Source organism: Corvus brachyrhynchos, unplaced genomic scaffold, assembly GCF_000691975.1.
Source record: "Corvus brachyrhynchos isolate BGI_N302 unplaced genomic scaffold, ASM69197v1 scaffold14, whole genome shotgun sequence".
NCBI classification, from domain to species: domain Eukaryota; kingdom Metazoa; phylum Chordata; class Aves; order Passeriformes; family Corvidae; genus Corvus; species Corvus brachyrhynchos.
The window spans coordinates 23,643,609-23,659,883 of record NW_008239110.1 but is presented as its reverse complement, the minus strand read 5'-3'; the positions used below and the strand labels follow the sequence as shown (position 1 = coordinate 23,659,883).

At 39.1% G+C, this 16,275-nt stretch overlaps 1 protein-coding gene across 1 annotated transcript in view; it reads right to left on the bottom strand.

Moving 5' to 3' along the window:
• The window catches only part of TULP4 (tubby like protein 4), a 130,183-nt gene that overhangs the window by 27,241 nt on the left and 86,667 nt on the right, over positions 1–16,275 (bottom strand). The window contains exons 4-6 of the mRNA XM_008637993.2: positions 13,078–13,258; positions 10,471–10,605; positions 6,009–6,175 (exon numbers count right to left, since the gene is read on the bottom strand). Coding sequence (XP_008636215.1) covers positions 6,009–6,175; positions 10,471–10,605; positions 13,078–13,258 — 483 coding nt within the window. The remainder of the gene's footprint in view (positions 1–6,008; positions 6,176–10,470; positions 10,606–13,077; positions 13,259–16,275) is intronic.

Below are 16,275 nucleotides of genomic sequence, written 5' to 3'. Positions count from 1 at the left end.
AATCAATTACTGCAGCAAGTCAGTTACAAGCTGGCCACAGATTTCTTTTCAAACTCTACTTGAGAAAAAACATTGACCTCCAACAACCAACACAAAAGTATTGCTCCTCATAAAGCATCCACTTATTTGCACTGTTTTAGCAAAACAAGGAAGGACAAAAGTTGTTGTACCCAAATTGCACCTGTTACAAAATGAACAAGCAGACTCTAGAAAAGGAGAATTTTATTTTCCATGTTTGCACAGTTGGGGTTTTTTTTCTGCTAGGAACAAAGAAATGCAGCTACAAATATAACATGAGAATTTCTAATCTCACTTTGCATATAAAAATACCATCAGGTTTTGAAAAATATCAGCATAACCTGTAAATACCTGAATGAATTCCAGGGTTTAAATACAAACATGCAGCTCTATGACAGTTATCTATTAAAAGTCAGTGGCTAAAAGAAAAAAAAAAAAAAAAAAAAGATGCTTTATTAGGAGAAATACTGACTGAAAACACATCTTAACAGGTGGCCAAGAAGGAGCTCTTTTGCCATTTCTTTCCAAGTGGGCTTGAAAGTGTAAAAAAAAAAAAAAAAAAAAAAAAAAAGATGCTTTATTAGGAGAAATACTGACTGAAAACACATCTTAACAGGTGGCCAAGAAGGAGCTCTTTTGCCATTTCTTTCCAAGTGGGCTTGAAAGTGAGCTACAGCTACTCAAATCTGTACCTCCAGCTGGGATGTTGATTCCACTTAGAAAAGTGTGCAGGAATGGATATTCCTGCTCAAAGCTCTGTGGTTGCTTCTTATAAGTCACTCTACTATCTCTCTTACAGAAGAGAACACAATTCATATACATTCCATCACTTGTATGCAGTTCAGTCAATGAAAACACTGTTCTAGCTGATTCTTGCTGCCTGCCTTGAGCTCAGAAATCCTGAGCCATGGGGTCTGCCTGCTGCTTGAACTAATCCCTTGTTTATTGGCACTGGGACTCCCGCTGGGAATGAAATAAAAATAGTATTCCAGGGCAGAAAGCCCAGGAACTAACAGGACTTTCCTCAGGAGAAAGAACACAACTGCAAAATAGTATCTATCCAGTGTAAGGATATGCATGAGTAAGTACACCACTGCCTGCTTGCTCTCACTCCAGACTGCTGATGTGGAGATGCACACTCTTCCCTCTCAGAGCCAAGCTGAAAGGAGCAATGGCTGCAGTGCCCACCTGGCTCTTGTGAGTTGTGTGTGCACACCTCTGTACTGCCACAGCATTCATGGATGGCTAACACTCCTTCATTCTTCTGCTCCTCATATTTACAGTGGGAAAAATATTAACTGCTAGGAACTGATGATGAAAAATGGTGAGAAATCACACTGCTATGGCCTGATATGATTTTTGATGTAATAAACTCTTATTTGATTTGCAGGTGTTTCTTATATCCTCTCTATTTCTACAGTATTTTTTTAAGAAGTCAACAGAACAAGACTCCATTTTAATAGAAAGATTTCCTTACAAAAGTGTCTTCATTTTCCAGTGCTGCCCAAAATCCATTTCTGCAGCAGAGGTGATCCTATGCCCTATATAAAGAACACCAAGGTCTTTATTGCTATCCTAAAGCAAGTTTCATCAGTAGTTCTAAACTGTTGCTTTTTTTCCTTTATTTTTTTAAGAAAATAAACTCTTCTTGAAGCTTTGTTGTCATCCTATATCAACTAAATAAAATTGATTTCAGGCAATATAAATTAAAGGCAACATTAATTCAGATGCAACAAACCTGAATACACTGTGTGAAATAAATGAAGAAAAGTAAGCAAGGTTTGCTCAGTTGAATAACATAAAAAGCACCCTCTTCTTTCTGATCTGAATTAAACCTAAAATTGCACCTTCCTTCTCTAGTCTTTACAGAACTACCGGGTTTCTGCAGGATCATATAGTCTTAAATATATTCATTTAGATGCTGGGACATTTCCAGCAGAGAAGCCATCTGTGAAATGCTGACAGCAGTAGGTCAATAGCAAGTGGGTTGTCTTCTCAAAGACTTCTGGAAATTTCTTCTATAAGGATTTAGTCTTTGGTACACCCCTTTGAATTAGGTTTAAAAATATTACACTGATAAACACAGGTTTTTTACATTTAATCTTGTCTATACCACATGTGAAGCTTAGTTCATTCTCATCGTCCTTCACTGCACTCGAGATTTAATCTGTTCTCACACCAGTTACACAGTGATATAAAATCATAAGCTAATGTAAATTTACTGTAGAATTAAAGGTGTATAGAGGAGATCTGCATTGCAACTTCTGTGTTCTTGTTCCCCTGGTCCTCCCTGGGACATACAAAAAAAATCATAAAAACTGAAGAAGGGGCCAAAATATAAGCCACAAATTTGAACCATTAGAAAGAAAAAATTCACAAGTTTGTTAAAGTTGGCAGTTAGGTAATTTTGAAGTGATCCTGTGGGAGACTCCTGTTTAAAGTTCAGGATATAGGAGGATATGAAGCAGCTGTTTCCAATCAGAAGTGACAGCAGTTAGTTGCTATAATAAAGACCTGTCTGCACATTAGGTGAGAACTTCTAAAGTGACAGAACTGGGCTGCAGCATTTGGTAAACAATTTTAGCAAGACTATAAAACAGTCTTAAATGAGCTGATTATTCTCATCCCTGCTTGATGTTAGGAAAGGGTTGTGAGGACTTAACAAACAATGTAAGAAATTAACATTCTTCCAATAAAAACATTATGACTAGCAGGGCAGCCTGCTGTTGCAATCACATTTTTAAATGTTGAAAAAGCAGGACCATGAAAAAACAGGCATATTTTTGGTGCCTCACATTAGCGTTCGTGGTGTATACAAGGATGGGTGTAGTAAGAGGTAAATTTCACAGAAATTGATAGTATGTTCTTGAATAGTCATCAGCCAATCACCAGCCCTTAAGATATGCTCTCTCTGTAAAATTCAGTTCAACATTTGACCAGCCCTTACTGTTGCTTTTTCAGGTCTTTCCACTATATTCTGCAGTCACATCCTTGCAGGATGCCAGGCTGAAGCCCCAGAGCCAGGAACGGGAGCCACTACTACACTATGCCAACTCTCCCGCTCTGTTTATGAACGTTGTTTTTCAAGCAAAGCTACTGCTTTTATTTCGATACTTCTAAACAAGTGTGATTTCCCTATCTAGGGTTTTATAGTCAGCAAACTAGGTTTAGGAACTATAAATTCCTACAGTGAAGGTAAAAGCTTAAGAGAGTTAATCAAACGAGACAGAGGATGCCAAAACCACACTAAAGCTGGAGGAGAAGGCAGCATATAAAACATCTCAAAGGGACCCATGACAACAGTCATCATCAAGATGAGTTACCTGCAGCTCCCAAATCTATTCTACCACTGGGGTTTGCAGTGACTTTATGTTCAGTAACATTCCAGCCAAGCTGCATATAAATCCTGTCAGTTTTAGACTGAATTTTGTTATAAACAATAAAATCTGTTTCCTGAATATCCTACTGAAGACGGGACAGACAAACAGCAGAAACAAAAACAGTTCAGTATATTTTACAGATAAAATGTTCAGACATCTGCTTTGTCAAAGAACTGGGATAGAGGACCACATGGAAAATCAGTTTTTTACCTTAGTCTACTATTTTTTATGTTCATGGTTGTTTTATATTTTATGGCTTTTGTATTCAGAACAACACTTACGTATAATAAATGTGCTTTTCCAGTCACACATTTGCTTCTTCATAAAAAAGTTTTAGCAGAAGAGTTCAAAATGAGGAAATTCTTTTGTTTTCCTTGATTTTTTTTAGTCCAGTAACCAGTGATGAATTTTATAAAATCCCATTACAAGGCTGACTGCCATGGTATAGAAAACTAATTAATTTACTCTGATGAATTTGTCATGAGACAAATTACTGGGACCACTGACTCACTCTGTCATCTTTGCACATACATCTTTGGAGCAGAAGCACAGCATAACAGAAGTTACTAGCAATTTTCTTGCAACAGTGGTTTTTATCTGGTTTTTTCAATAAACTAAATACTTAACAATGTTCTAGCATACCTGTCATTTAGCTGGTAATACTGCTAGACCAGCACTGAAATACATGGGAGAATAAAGTCCACATGAGCAGATACAGGTGTTCTTCCCTCACTTCCTCCTGCAGCTGAGTAAATATGAATTTAAACGCACCAAATAAAGAGACTGAACGCTGACTAATAAGAGAAGAGGAGTGGCTCTAATTTTAGGTAGGTTTATGCACACAGTTTTTTAATAAACATAAATATATCAGTTTGAATGTTATTTTTATACTGATTTCCAAAGGAAATGAGACTCCTTGATTCTGTTATTAAGTGGTGGTTGCCGCTCCCTGACCATCCTCATCCTTCACTTCCGAGCTGGCTTACAACTTCTCAAGTTGTTGGCTTTTAGTCTGCAGTTGACAAAGGGGGAAGAAATCTCCATTACATTAAAATACTGCTATTCCCAACAAAAAAATCAGCTGGAAAGAGCAGAGAGGCTTATGTTACTACTTCCACTATTAGAAATACTGCAGTACAAACTTGGCAGTCACCTGTTCTGTCTGACCTCTCAGCTGTCCTGTGAGCACTCACATAATGGCAGAATAATTAGCCCCCACATCAGCCACAATATATGCTTTCTCCCAGCTGGTTAAGTAGAGGAGAAAGGAGAAGAGCTGAAAACATGAAAAGAAGTTGAATTTATATGTGGAGAACTAGAGGAGATGAAAGTATTTAAATGAAGGAGAATTTGAGATTTATCAGGAACAAAGCAGTGAGGGAAGAGCCCGCACACACGCGTACCTTCAGGCAACCTCATCTGGTGGGCTCTGATGCTCAAACCTCAGTGGGATTTCACAGCCTGGCACCAGCTAATGTGCACCCACTGAATTCTGGTACTGAAGTAACAGAACAAGGTTTGCTTTTTACCTGGGCTGGGAAAAAGCAACACTGATATAAATATGTTTTCTTCAGAATTGATCCAGAGAGGAAAGGCTGTGCTACTTTGCTGAAAGGGCTACGTTTAAGACAATAAAGCTGTGTTTATGGATAAGTCCTTTAGGTTCCTAAATCAGCATTAGATGTCACTGTACATATTTAGGTTGGCTTTAGAGACCATTATTTCACACTTTACAGAACTAAAGAATTCTATCTAAATTAGAGTGCTAAGGTTAATAAGCAGAGGTTAATGCTAAATATAAGCAAACACAAAGGCATAGCAGATGGTTTACTATGTCACCCTTTTGCATCCATCCCAGATCAAGGTACTGGAAAAAAAAATGATAATACATGGTATCATCATTAAAAATAATTAACAGATCGACAGCATTTTCCTTCTCTTTCAGATTTCAAAGCTATTATAAAGTTTAATTACTAGCAGCAGAAATCAGAATGGAGACATCCCTATTCTGCAGAAAGTGACACAGAATTACATTCAGCTGGGCTCTGAAATACCAGCAAAGACCAATAAAGCATTTTGTGCTCCTGAGCAGCTCACAGACCATGGGATGGCATTTACTTGGCGAGTTACATGACTGAGGTTACTGCATAACACCAACTGATTGTACATTAGAAAATTACAATAACAAAGACTGAATAATCTTGTAGTTATGATACTGGACTGGGAATATTTTTGTGCAGCTCTTGGCTCTGCTACAACATTAAGCAAGTTACTTAGTTTTTTTTTCTCCTCAGTCACTTATCCATAAAACAATGGAATTTTCTTTTTCTATCTGTCTATTCATGGCCCAGCAAGTTTGGGAAACAGACTCTCTCCTTTTGTACTTCCACAATACCTAGCACAGTGGACCTTAGAATCAGGTGCGGTCTTGCATGTCTACCTTAATGCAAACAAATCTTTGTTTATAGTGCATTTTTATCTATATTGTGTTTTAGAATGGATTTGGGACATCTTGCAACCTTTCCCACATTGCAGGGCTACACCAAAGAGCTAATGTGGGAAAAACATGTCAGCAAAGCACGGAGAATTGACTTTAAAAATGCCTCCTACCTGCACAGGTGTCTCCAGAGTGTAGATATGTTCCCCACGCACATTGTAGAACTTGACAAGTGCGCTTTTCAACAGGGAACCATTGCTGAGGTCAACCAGCTGGTTCTGCTTCTCCATGCCTGCTACTGCAAGCAGGTCTCCTTGTGTGCACCACTGTACCACCACATCTGAAATCACAAAGATGCTTTGCAATAATCACTGATTACAAACAACAGGAACAGAATTTCCAGATGCTGCAAAGTGACTTGAACAGATAAAACATGCTCTCAAAAGTTACTTAAGTAGGTAGAAACCTAAATCCTTTCATTGAAATAGTACAAAATATGCCACAGATGCACTTTTGAGAATGACTCTTTATTTTGTAAATTTAAAAAAAAGTATAAAAAACATTCTTTTTTCTCTGTGGTGAGTCTAGAATGTAATCAGTAGTTGCTCCTAAAGACATAAGGACAAGAATTTACTAGAGATGTTGAAACTGATGTGGAAGATCCTACATACAGCTTTGGGGTAAATAAGTGGAATCAAGTTAATATACAGATAAAGAGAGCAGCAAAGAGTGTTTGTCTGGAAAGGCCTATAGTGCAAAAAAGCAGAATATCTGGCAATGCCTCATGTTCTCACTGGCAGTCAATACAACTTTTAGTATAACTCGAACTAGAGTTACAACAGTACAACATGAAACTAAAAGGATTTGGACTTCTGTTCATAAATTCATATGGCCTCCATATCATATGTTTTCTTTGGCCACCATCATACAAAGATGGTGAAGGCTCTGGAGAATCTCTCTTACAAGGAGAAACTGAAGGAGCTGGGCCTGTTTGGTCTAGAGCAGGCTGAGAGAGGACCTTACCAATGCATATAAATATCTCAAAGGTTTGTGCCGAGAAGATGGCACCAGACTCTTTTCAGTGGTGCCCAGCAACAGGATGAGGAGCAATGGCCATAAACTAAAGCACAAGAACTTTCACCTCAACGTGAGGAAGAACTTCCTTACAGTGAGGGTGGCAGAGCACTGGAAGAGGCTGTCCAGGGAAGTTGTGGATTCTTCCTCTCTGCAGACGTTAAAAACCCACCAAGGCAAGTCCCGGTGTAACCTGTTCTAGAGGACCCTGCCTTGGCAGGGGGGTTGGACTGGAAGATCCCCAGAGGTCCCTTCCAACCCTAATGATTCTGTGATTCTGACTTGTGAAAATCTACTCACCTGCTTAGCAGGGCTTTGCTGGAATCACACAGGGACTGCTCAGGCTCTCATATACAGGGATATGAATATACATATCAGTTACTTCTCTTACAGGCACCTCATGATGAGGGACGCCCACAACTTAATTTGGGGATGCTTATTTCAAACCCTTATATCCTCTAGTTGTTTGTGACACTTCAAGAGTAACTCTAAACCGGTATTTTGCATTTCTGCTCGTGTTTCAAAGGCAGATTTGCATGTTCAAGGAATACTGAGCTAGTCTTTAAATCTTTTTTACTCTTAAACCAGAGGTGAAAGGCAGCTATTTTGTCTGAGACAAAGTGAAGGTAAAGACAAAACTTTCGTGCTCTGGGATGCTCAATCTGCCAAGAACCTTTTGAAGACACTTGTGGGCGAGAAGCTGTCTTCAAATGAAGAAGCAGGAGAGAAATGAGAGTTGGCAGGAAGGATCTCAAAATTGTTTCAAGTTGTCAACTTGTCATTTTCAGGGACTTTTATGTGCAATTTAAAATGGTTTTGTATTATTTCAACTTTCTGATATTTCTTATGGGAATTATGCTTCTGTACATATCAGAGGGAAACTGCATGTTCCTCAAGGTAATTTTTCCACAGCTAGGCATTGTATGCCTCTTGTTTTCTCTTAGTTTTCACCCCTCTGAGTAACCTACAATGGGATTTAATTCATCTTTCTCAGAGAGGAAAAAGATAGGCAAGTTAGAAATAAACAAGGCAAGCTGAACAGCTCCACTTTTGGTAACTGGATAACTACAGAACTACCATAATGAAAAAGCTGTGTCCTTTGGATACATGTCTTCAGGTAAAACTTGCAGCTGATCCCCATGCCAAGAGGAAGAGGAGTGGTTACTTTGTGCAGCAGTTTTCTCCCTCTCTCTCAAACTCCTACAACTAGACTGCTGCAAAGGCAGCAAAGGGGTGGATGTGGGCTGCAGCATCCTCCCAGGACAGTGTGGCTCTACTGATAGGCCTCCACTGCCAACAGGATTTTCAATGACTACTGGACCTTTACACAAAATAACTGATAAATAGGTTCTCAGCACCAACACAGAGATTAAAAATTAGCTGGAGGTTTCATCTAGGCTAATGGTCTAAAACAGAATCAGTGGATCAGTCACCCCTCAAAACTACTTCCCAGCCACCACAGGCAGTATACCAGCCAACCTGGAACACAGAGGACTGTAAATGTGCAACAGCTCTGCAGGCAGTAGTTGTGGCTAACTAGTACAATTAGTAGATGCAGCTCAGCAGTTCTGCAGGTAGCAGTGCTCTGAGAATCACCAAGTTAAAAGGCACAAAAAAAATAAAGGATACATCTGAACAGTTCAGGACCTCCACTAGGACTGACAAAAGCTACCAGGACTGTTCAAGCTGGATGAAAAGAAGAACTTTTATTTGGGTAATCAAAGTTTTTCCTCTGTCAATTTAACAGAAATATTCCCAGTAAAATGATGGCTCTGAAAAACTAGTAGAATGGAAAAAAATATATTGTTACTGCTTGAAATAATTTCATACTTGCCTGCTTTAAAAACACATTTAGTAGCCTACAGCAGCCTATAAAGGCAAGGATATCTGCTGCAGAGATCACAGAGCAATACTGTGAGATTTTAAACACAAACACATGAACAAGAACTTGTAGACAATACTGAAGACCATACTTGGTAGTTTTGCGCATTCTTGCCTGTGATAGAAGCCAGTAAAATTTAGAGTCACTTGAAAAAAAAATATGAAGACAGAAGAAGTGTGGACATCTATATAAAACCAGATGTGAAATACTTTCCACTGTACAGTGCTTAAAACAACAGACAGTGATATCCCAATCACGTTTCTCTGTCTCATACACATTCCCAATCCAGTAAGATGCCACACAATTTTTGTCTACCAATGAAAACGATGTAGTCCAGTCTACAACTAATAAAAATACTTCTACCCTATCTAGCACATCAATATTTTGCTACAGGAGGGTGACATAACTTAAGGGATTTTTCTTCCACTACTGAAAGTCAATGGGGAAAGAGAAACAGGACAGACATCCTCAGCAAGACAGAGTCCTGCAACTCTAAACAGGGAATAAGATGGGGCTTGTTTCTCCTACTGTTTCCCGTTGAAAGCGAGACTAGATGACAACTCAAGACTGCTCAGTACTCTAATTACTCTAATACTGTAGAAATGCTGAGCAGACCCAGTAGTGATTATCACAACAGCCTCTGTAAGTTGGCTCCAGTTTTCCACACTTTTGGTATCCTTTCAGCTGATGAAGTTTTCTGGATTGTCGGGTTGTCTCATGAATCTGCATTTTGCCACTCACACATTTCTTTTGTTGGCACAGATGGAGGAAGGAGTGGAAAAGAAACCTCAAAGGTGAATTTTTTACCTCCTAAGGCTACTGCACATGGCAGATCACCCAAAAACTATGGGGCTGGTGTTAGGGCAACTTTTCACCAAAAACATCCCACTATTTCAGAACCGCTAGGAGTCTGCTCCAACAGCCTAATTCTCTTTTCATCTAATTTAAAACTAATTTATCTGTGGAGATGAAAAAGCTTCAGTGGAACCTATATTTAAGTATGTGCCTATGTGCTGTATTGAATAAAAATGTCTCTGCAGGCAAAGCACAGTAAATTGCACTGAGACTGCTGGAAAAGTAAAGGACATTTTTAATAGGTAAGAAGAGTAAAAATTTCAGTGTGAATTCAAGATTTTACATGGAACACTGATTGTACAAACATTCATGCATATCCGTTAGCAAGATGTATAGTAATTAATCACTGAAATTTTTCCTCTCTCAGAGTAATTTGCCTCTTGATAATTAATAATTCTAACAAGTTTTCAATAATAGTGAGAACCAAAGCAGCATTGTAATTTATACGAGGTTACCAAAAGTATGGAAGACCTTGTAAATTAAACATGCGAAGGAAGTGTTACATAGCAGAGACATTCACACAAAGAAGCATAAACATATTAATGCATTCTGCTGGAAAACTGCAAAACACATCAAGTGCTCTACAAAAGTGCCATAAAAATAAGATCTCAAAAACATTGTGAAACATTTTTTCAAACACAAAAACTCCATCAGCCAAGAGCTGCTCTTCCTCCAGCAGGTGTCACTGCTGGAAACGGCAATAACAGCGCCAAGGGCTCCTGGGTTAAGGAGCAAGAGCCACAAAAATGTAACCCATGCACACAGCATCAAAAATACAAGAAAAACAGGGCATAGGAAGGGGAAGAAATGGCTTCTTTTTGTACCTTTCAACCCTGAGCGGATGATAGTAGGAGACAAGTCATCGTAATTGTTCATTAAACTGATGTCTCCTGACGTGAAGCTGACAGTAAGTAGTGGCTTGGTGTTCTGCACTGGGACTGGATATGCAGCTGGTCCATCTGCAAAAGGAGGCTCTGAGTGAGCAAAAGGTAAACAACCAAAAATAATCACATCCAGGCCGAAACACGCTGTACTTCAGCCCACCACCATCAGGAGTTGTTTCAAGCCTCTCTACCTGCTTATTTCTGCAGCATCTGTGGGCACAAGCAAAGCAGGTTTAGCTAGTTAAGCTTCTCTGTTTCTGTGAAACCTCAGTGCTTTTACTTTGTCAAGTTTTACTGCAGCATAACCACAGTGATTTATGCATATACTATTATGTTACATAGCGGTGTTTTTCAGTCTTTCTCCACTGTCAACTCCCCAGAGTGACAAAAAAACCCCAAACAATGCCTTGGAAGGCTTTCTTGGAGCCCCAGTTGAAAACCAGCATGATGAACAATACAATGACATTAAAAGTGATTTGTTCTATACACTTTTTGCTTGGGCAAAAGACTCCTCCTGAAGTCACATAGAGACATTTTAAGAACTTCTAAGAGAATGTACTGACCTTTCACAAATTACTGCATTCTAAATGTCTAGGCAGCAGCATGAAAAGGTACCTGCCTTTCTGCATAACAGGATCACCCACAGAGGTGAGCCCAAATGGAACACTTGGCTTTAAAAACCATTTCTGCAAAGTCTCTGCTCCTCTGGGCTTGTTTTTCAGTGATTCACTAAAATTCCCTCGTTCAAATACTTCATGACCAATATTGCCATCTGTAGCTTTTGCTGTTTAACTCCTTCTGTTTACAGTTTCTTTTTCCTGATTAAGTGCCTCTCAAGGCCCAGCCAACATCTTTCCAGTCAACAAAAACGGCAGAACCGGTTAGGAGTACTGTTGCTTCCTGGACTTGTAAAAAAGCTGATGAGAAAGCACTTTGGAGAAAGATATCTAGTAACTAGCACCTCTGTGTGTATATAATTTAATATGAAAATCCCAACAAACTTCTAGTCCTTCCTACACATCTGTGTGAGTCAAAGGCTTGTCACCTTTGAGAGGTTTATGCTGCATCTGCTCTAAAGAAAACACATCATGTTTGGGTAATCATTAAAATAGGCTTGTAGGCTTGTAACGAGACCACCCACCCCCTGACTGACTCAGAAAAAGCTAACACATTTGGATCATTTAAGTTCTCATCTGTGTACTCTGCAATTTCACCATCCTCCAACTGGAACCTCAGTATTTTAAAAAAAACCACACTAAAAGCCCAGAAAAAATCCAATTTATTGTTGTTGACTGTCTTGCTTTAGGAGCTTGCTAGGCTGAAGTTTGTTTCTTTCCTTCTAAGGTAAGAAATCTTACCCAGTACCAGAAGTGAGGCATAAAAGCCAAAACAAAATTCAGTTTTAAAATATGCTAACATTTTACCAGGTGATCAGATTATCTTCTTTCAATATTTGATAAATACATAAGCTTATTATATAGACACATATACTGGAAAAGGTAGATTTTTTGGTCTGAATCCAAATTAGAGTTAGAACTGCAAAAGTTCTCATATCAGAGGTTCAGATCCAAGATGCAAATCCAGAGTTATTCCTAGTTGTTATGTATTTAAAATTTTCACTGTACAATCACTGTTGTATTAACTTAGTTCTTAATTTAGTTCAGGCTTGATACAGTGGAACACAAGGAACAGCTTACCTAGAGTTTATAAACTGATCAGCCACATTGACAGGAAGTATTATTATTACTTGAATGAGAAGTAATTACTTGACTGACTATGCATGGACACCTAGGCCTCATAAGCCTTTGCTACAGATGATTTCCAAAGACTTTAAAACCAAAATATTTCACCAAGTGAGTTGTATTGAGACTTAAGGAGAGGGAAGGATTTATTCCTGACTCTCAAACTGGCAATGTGCTCTGAAGCATGTGAATTAGTAACTCCAGCCAGCTCCAGTCACTCTGCTCCCACTCCATGTAATTGCAGGAAATATCTTCATTTCTGAGCCTTCTACAGTATTTATGGAACTCTTTATGTCAGGACTATCAAGGATGGGACTGTAAAGATGACCATTACAGAAATCCTATGAGACAGAGAGAAAACTAAATATATAGCACTTTACACCACATCTAGTATTGCTGTCTTTTCACATGAATCTATATAATAGTGCATTAACTTCTGTGGCTTCATTCTGACTACCTCCATACACATGAACCACTGCAATACCTCCTATCTGCTTATCAGTGAAACCTGACATCTCCCTATCCACTGTTTTTCGCTCACCCTCACTGAAAACTTATCGAGCTTTGTGTTGTTATCTCATTTGTGCAAATGGAGGCAGAGCAGCACAGATGAGGTATGACCTGCAGCAAGGCTGGTGGCAGAGCTGGGAACAAACCCATTCTCCCATACCAGCTCTCTGCTCCACCAGAGCTCCAAACTGTGGCCACCCGGCTGGGTTTGTACAGCGTGACAACACTCTGGCATTTGAGATGTCTTCATGAGCACCTGCAAAGCTGAAACAGAAGGATGTGCACATAACCCTACCTTGTGGTGGGGAATAGTCGTCGGAGTCCGTGTCGCTCTCGCTGCTGTCCTCCACCAGGAAGCTGGGGTAGTTCCAGGACATGTTGAGGATGCCATCTGACTCGTGAAGGAGCACGTGGGCCAGCATTCGGCCATGGCAGTCCATGACGATAACCTGTCCATCAGCAGTGCCAAACAGTACCTGAAAAAAACATAACAGCCCTCAGTCCCACCACATGTCAGCCACGGGATCCTCCTTCAAACGCATCTTGTAATCAACTAGCTACGCTGGGAATTAACTGAAAGCAAAGCAATCGTGGATGTGAAATGGTGCCAGAATAGGACACTGCAACCAAAGATGAATCTAAAGAATGAACTTAAAGCAGCAGAATCTACAGGTAAGTTCATAAAATTTGTGAGCAAGTAGTGTTTCATGGTGGATGTATTTCATTCACTTTAACAAGAGACATTACACTTTCATCATTACTGCAATTAAAGTGAGCTGGCAGAAAGGCTACCACAGATTCTGCAGTATTCTTGGATAATACAGAAACTCCTAAACCTGGTGGCAGAAACTGAGGTGTGCATCAGTCATAACAATATCAAAAGAAAAGGCACAGCTGACAAAAGTGAGGTCCTAGCAGAGATTTCAAATGGCTTGTGAGAAATAGAAAGCTGAATAGAGAAGGACGGGTTATTCAGTTGATGAGCTGGAGAAGGTGGGAGAATGCCTTCCAAAAAGAAAAGAGGCAAAAGCAGTATGATCAGTCAGCTGGAAGTAGATTATCATAGGCCAAGGGGATGGCAATGTGCTGCACACTCAGGAAGAGAAGAGCTTCCACCCACCATTTCAAACACAAAATGGATAATCCAAGGTTTTTCTCGCCCTTAAACAACTCCATAGCCAATCACACAGACTGAAGTCAGACAGATTGGAACCTGCAATTTCTTTTTTAATAAACATTTTCTCTCTTGAGGCTTTAAGAAAGTTAAGATCCTGCATATTTGATGAATTTTAGAAAAAATTCAGGAAATAAAGACTAATAAATCCTAAAGCAATAAATGCATTAGCCAAGGCTGTTGCTGTTATCACATAATTCTGTATGAGGCAAATACATTTTAAAGCAAGTCTAAAGGCACATATCAACTTGAAAACTAGCCAGCATTAATAATGAGGCTAAAAGGAAGGTCAAATCTTACAATTGCTCTTCAGTCTACCACCTATTTCCAGTACTTGTAAATTTAAGATTCTAACAATTATATATGCCCAGATCAGAAATTCACCTAGCCTTGTATCTCACCTTTCAGAGTGGTCAAGTGTTTGGGGAAGAGTAAAAGATGCACTGAGCAGGCATCTCCCCTGCACACTCTTGTACTTTTCAACAACAACAACAACAAAAATCCCTCTTCCTTGATAATTGATAGTTTCATTTGGCAACCTTGGCTCTTAACAACGAAAGAAACACAGAATAATTGTTCCCTACTTACATTCTCAACATTGGTCAGAATTTTACAGACCTCTAATTCCCTAGTCATCTCTTTCCCAAGCTGAAGAATCATAGCCTACTTAGAATCTCCCTGTACAGTTTTGGTTCAAAGCCTGCAATCACCCTTGGTGACCTCTGCTGTCAGAGGTCCTCTTTTCTATTTTCCAACTGAGATGCTGTGTCAGACTTGCAGTATTCAATGTGTGTATTGTATCAGACTTATGCAATTTGTCATTATTGCACTTTTGGAAGTTTCAGAAAGGAAGTGTGGCTTCTTAAGTCTTAGTCAAAAAAAAAAAAGCACTAAAATTTTTTCTATGATCAACATAATGAAGGTTGTAAACTAGAATGGAAATTTAACAGAAGAACTCCCATAAGTCATTAAAATCTTAAGAAAAACAATGGAGTTGTTTCACATTATCAAAAATATTGAAAAAATCAGTATCTGAATGCCTTAACTGTAATCATTACATGTTACACATATTTCTGTGTTAAATAGTTGCTGGGTTAAAACAGCAGCTGAAGTTTTCTAAAAGCCTCAGATTACCATTCTAGATGTAAAAGCAAGAACTCAACCTTTGTTCATCTCACACTATCCTCCCTTAAGATCCCTTATTCTATTCTTCTTCCACTTGTATCATCCCATCTCCTTTTGATGCCTTGAAGTGGCTACCTGAAAATAGAGGCTAGACAAGAATAAAAGTAGGTATTTATTTGAAGGGCCTTCAAAGGCACACCTTGAGAGTGTAAAGCCTATGAGGGGCTCCACCCAAGATGGACCCTGGGTCACGAGTTCTTCACACTTTTATTAGTTTGGTCCATTTGCATATCAGAACTAATTCTCCAATTATAATTTCAGTTAATGATGTAATTACCCCAACTTTGCTCCTCCTCTCAAGGCTTTAGTTTACACATTTTTGGGGCCTGGGACAATCAAGGTGTCCTTGAAGAGCAAACCTAGAGAGGGTTTGTTATGTCTAACCAGCATGAGAGAACAGCAGCTAACAGGCCACACGAAACTTCAGAGTTACACACTAGGCAGTATGGATTTGAAAAATATAAAAATTAAAACCTAAGGCATCACTTTCATATTGTTCATTATTTCAACTGTTTTTACATACATGATCAGTGCACAGCCACTTTCACTATTCACTTTCAAAACACAGCCACTGTCTTTCTGATCTCAACAAAACAAACTTTTACAAAGGCAAAATCCTACCAGTTGTCATTTCTAGCTTCTAACACTGCTCTCAGTCTACTCTATAGATTAGTTTTTTACTAGTCTCCTGAAAGTTCTACAACTGCAAATGCCTAAACAGAGGAGGTGAAACTCTATTGTTTCTGAAAGCAGCAGTACAAGAGTCTGCCTCCTAAAACCCTGCAGAAACATTTTATAATTGGGTAGGAATAAAATCTTTGGACTCATCACTCAACAGGTTCAGTCTCATCTCAATCTAAAGCTAATTCTTTTGAGTAGCACTGCCCCCAAATAATTTAAAATTATAAAGTACTCAGTAATTTCCAATTCAGAACAGCTGCATGTCAGCATCTTAATTCTTGCACCGGAACTTGAGAGAGCTCTTTAGCAACCTAGAAATATCAGAGGGCACACTTCATCTCTTTAGCCAGGCTGTAGGTTTCAAGGAACAGCTTTAAGTTTCAGGGTTATTGTAGCAATACAACCTTTAAGATGAAAGCATTTATCAGGCTGATAGTCCTGCTGGCTGAACTG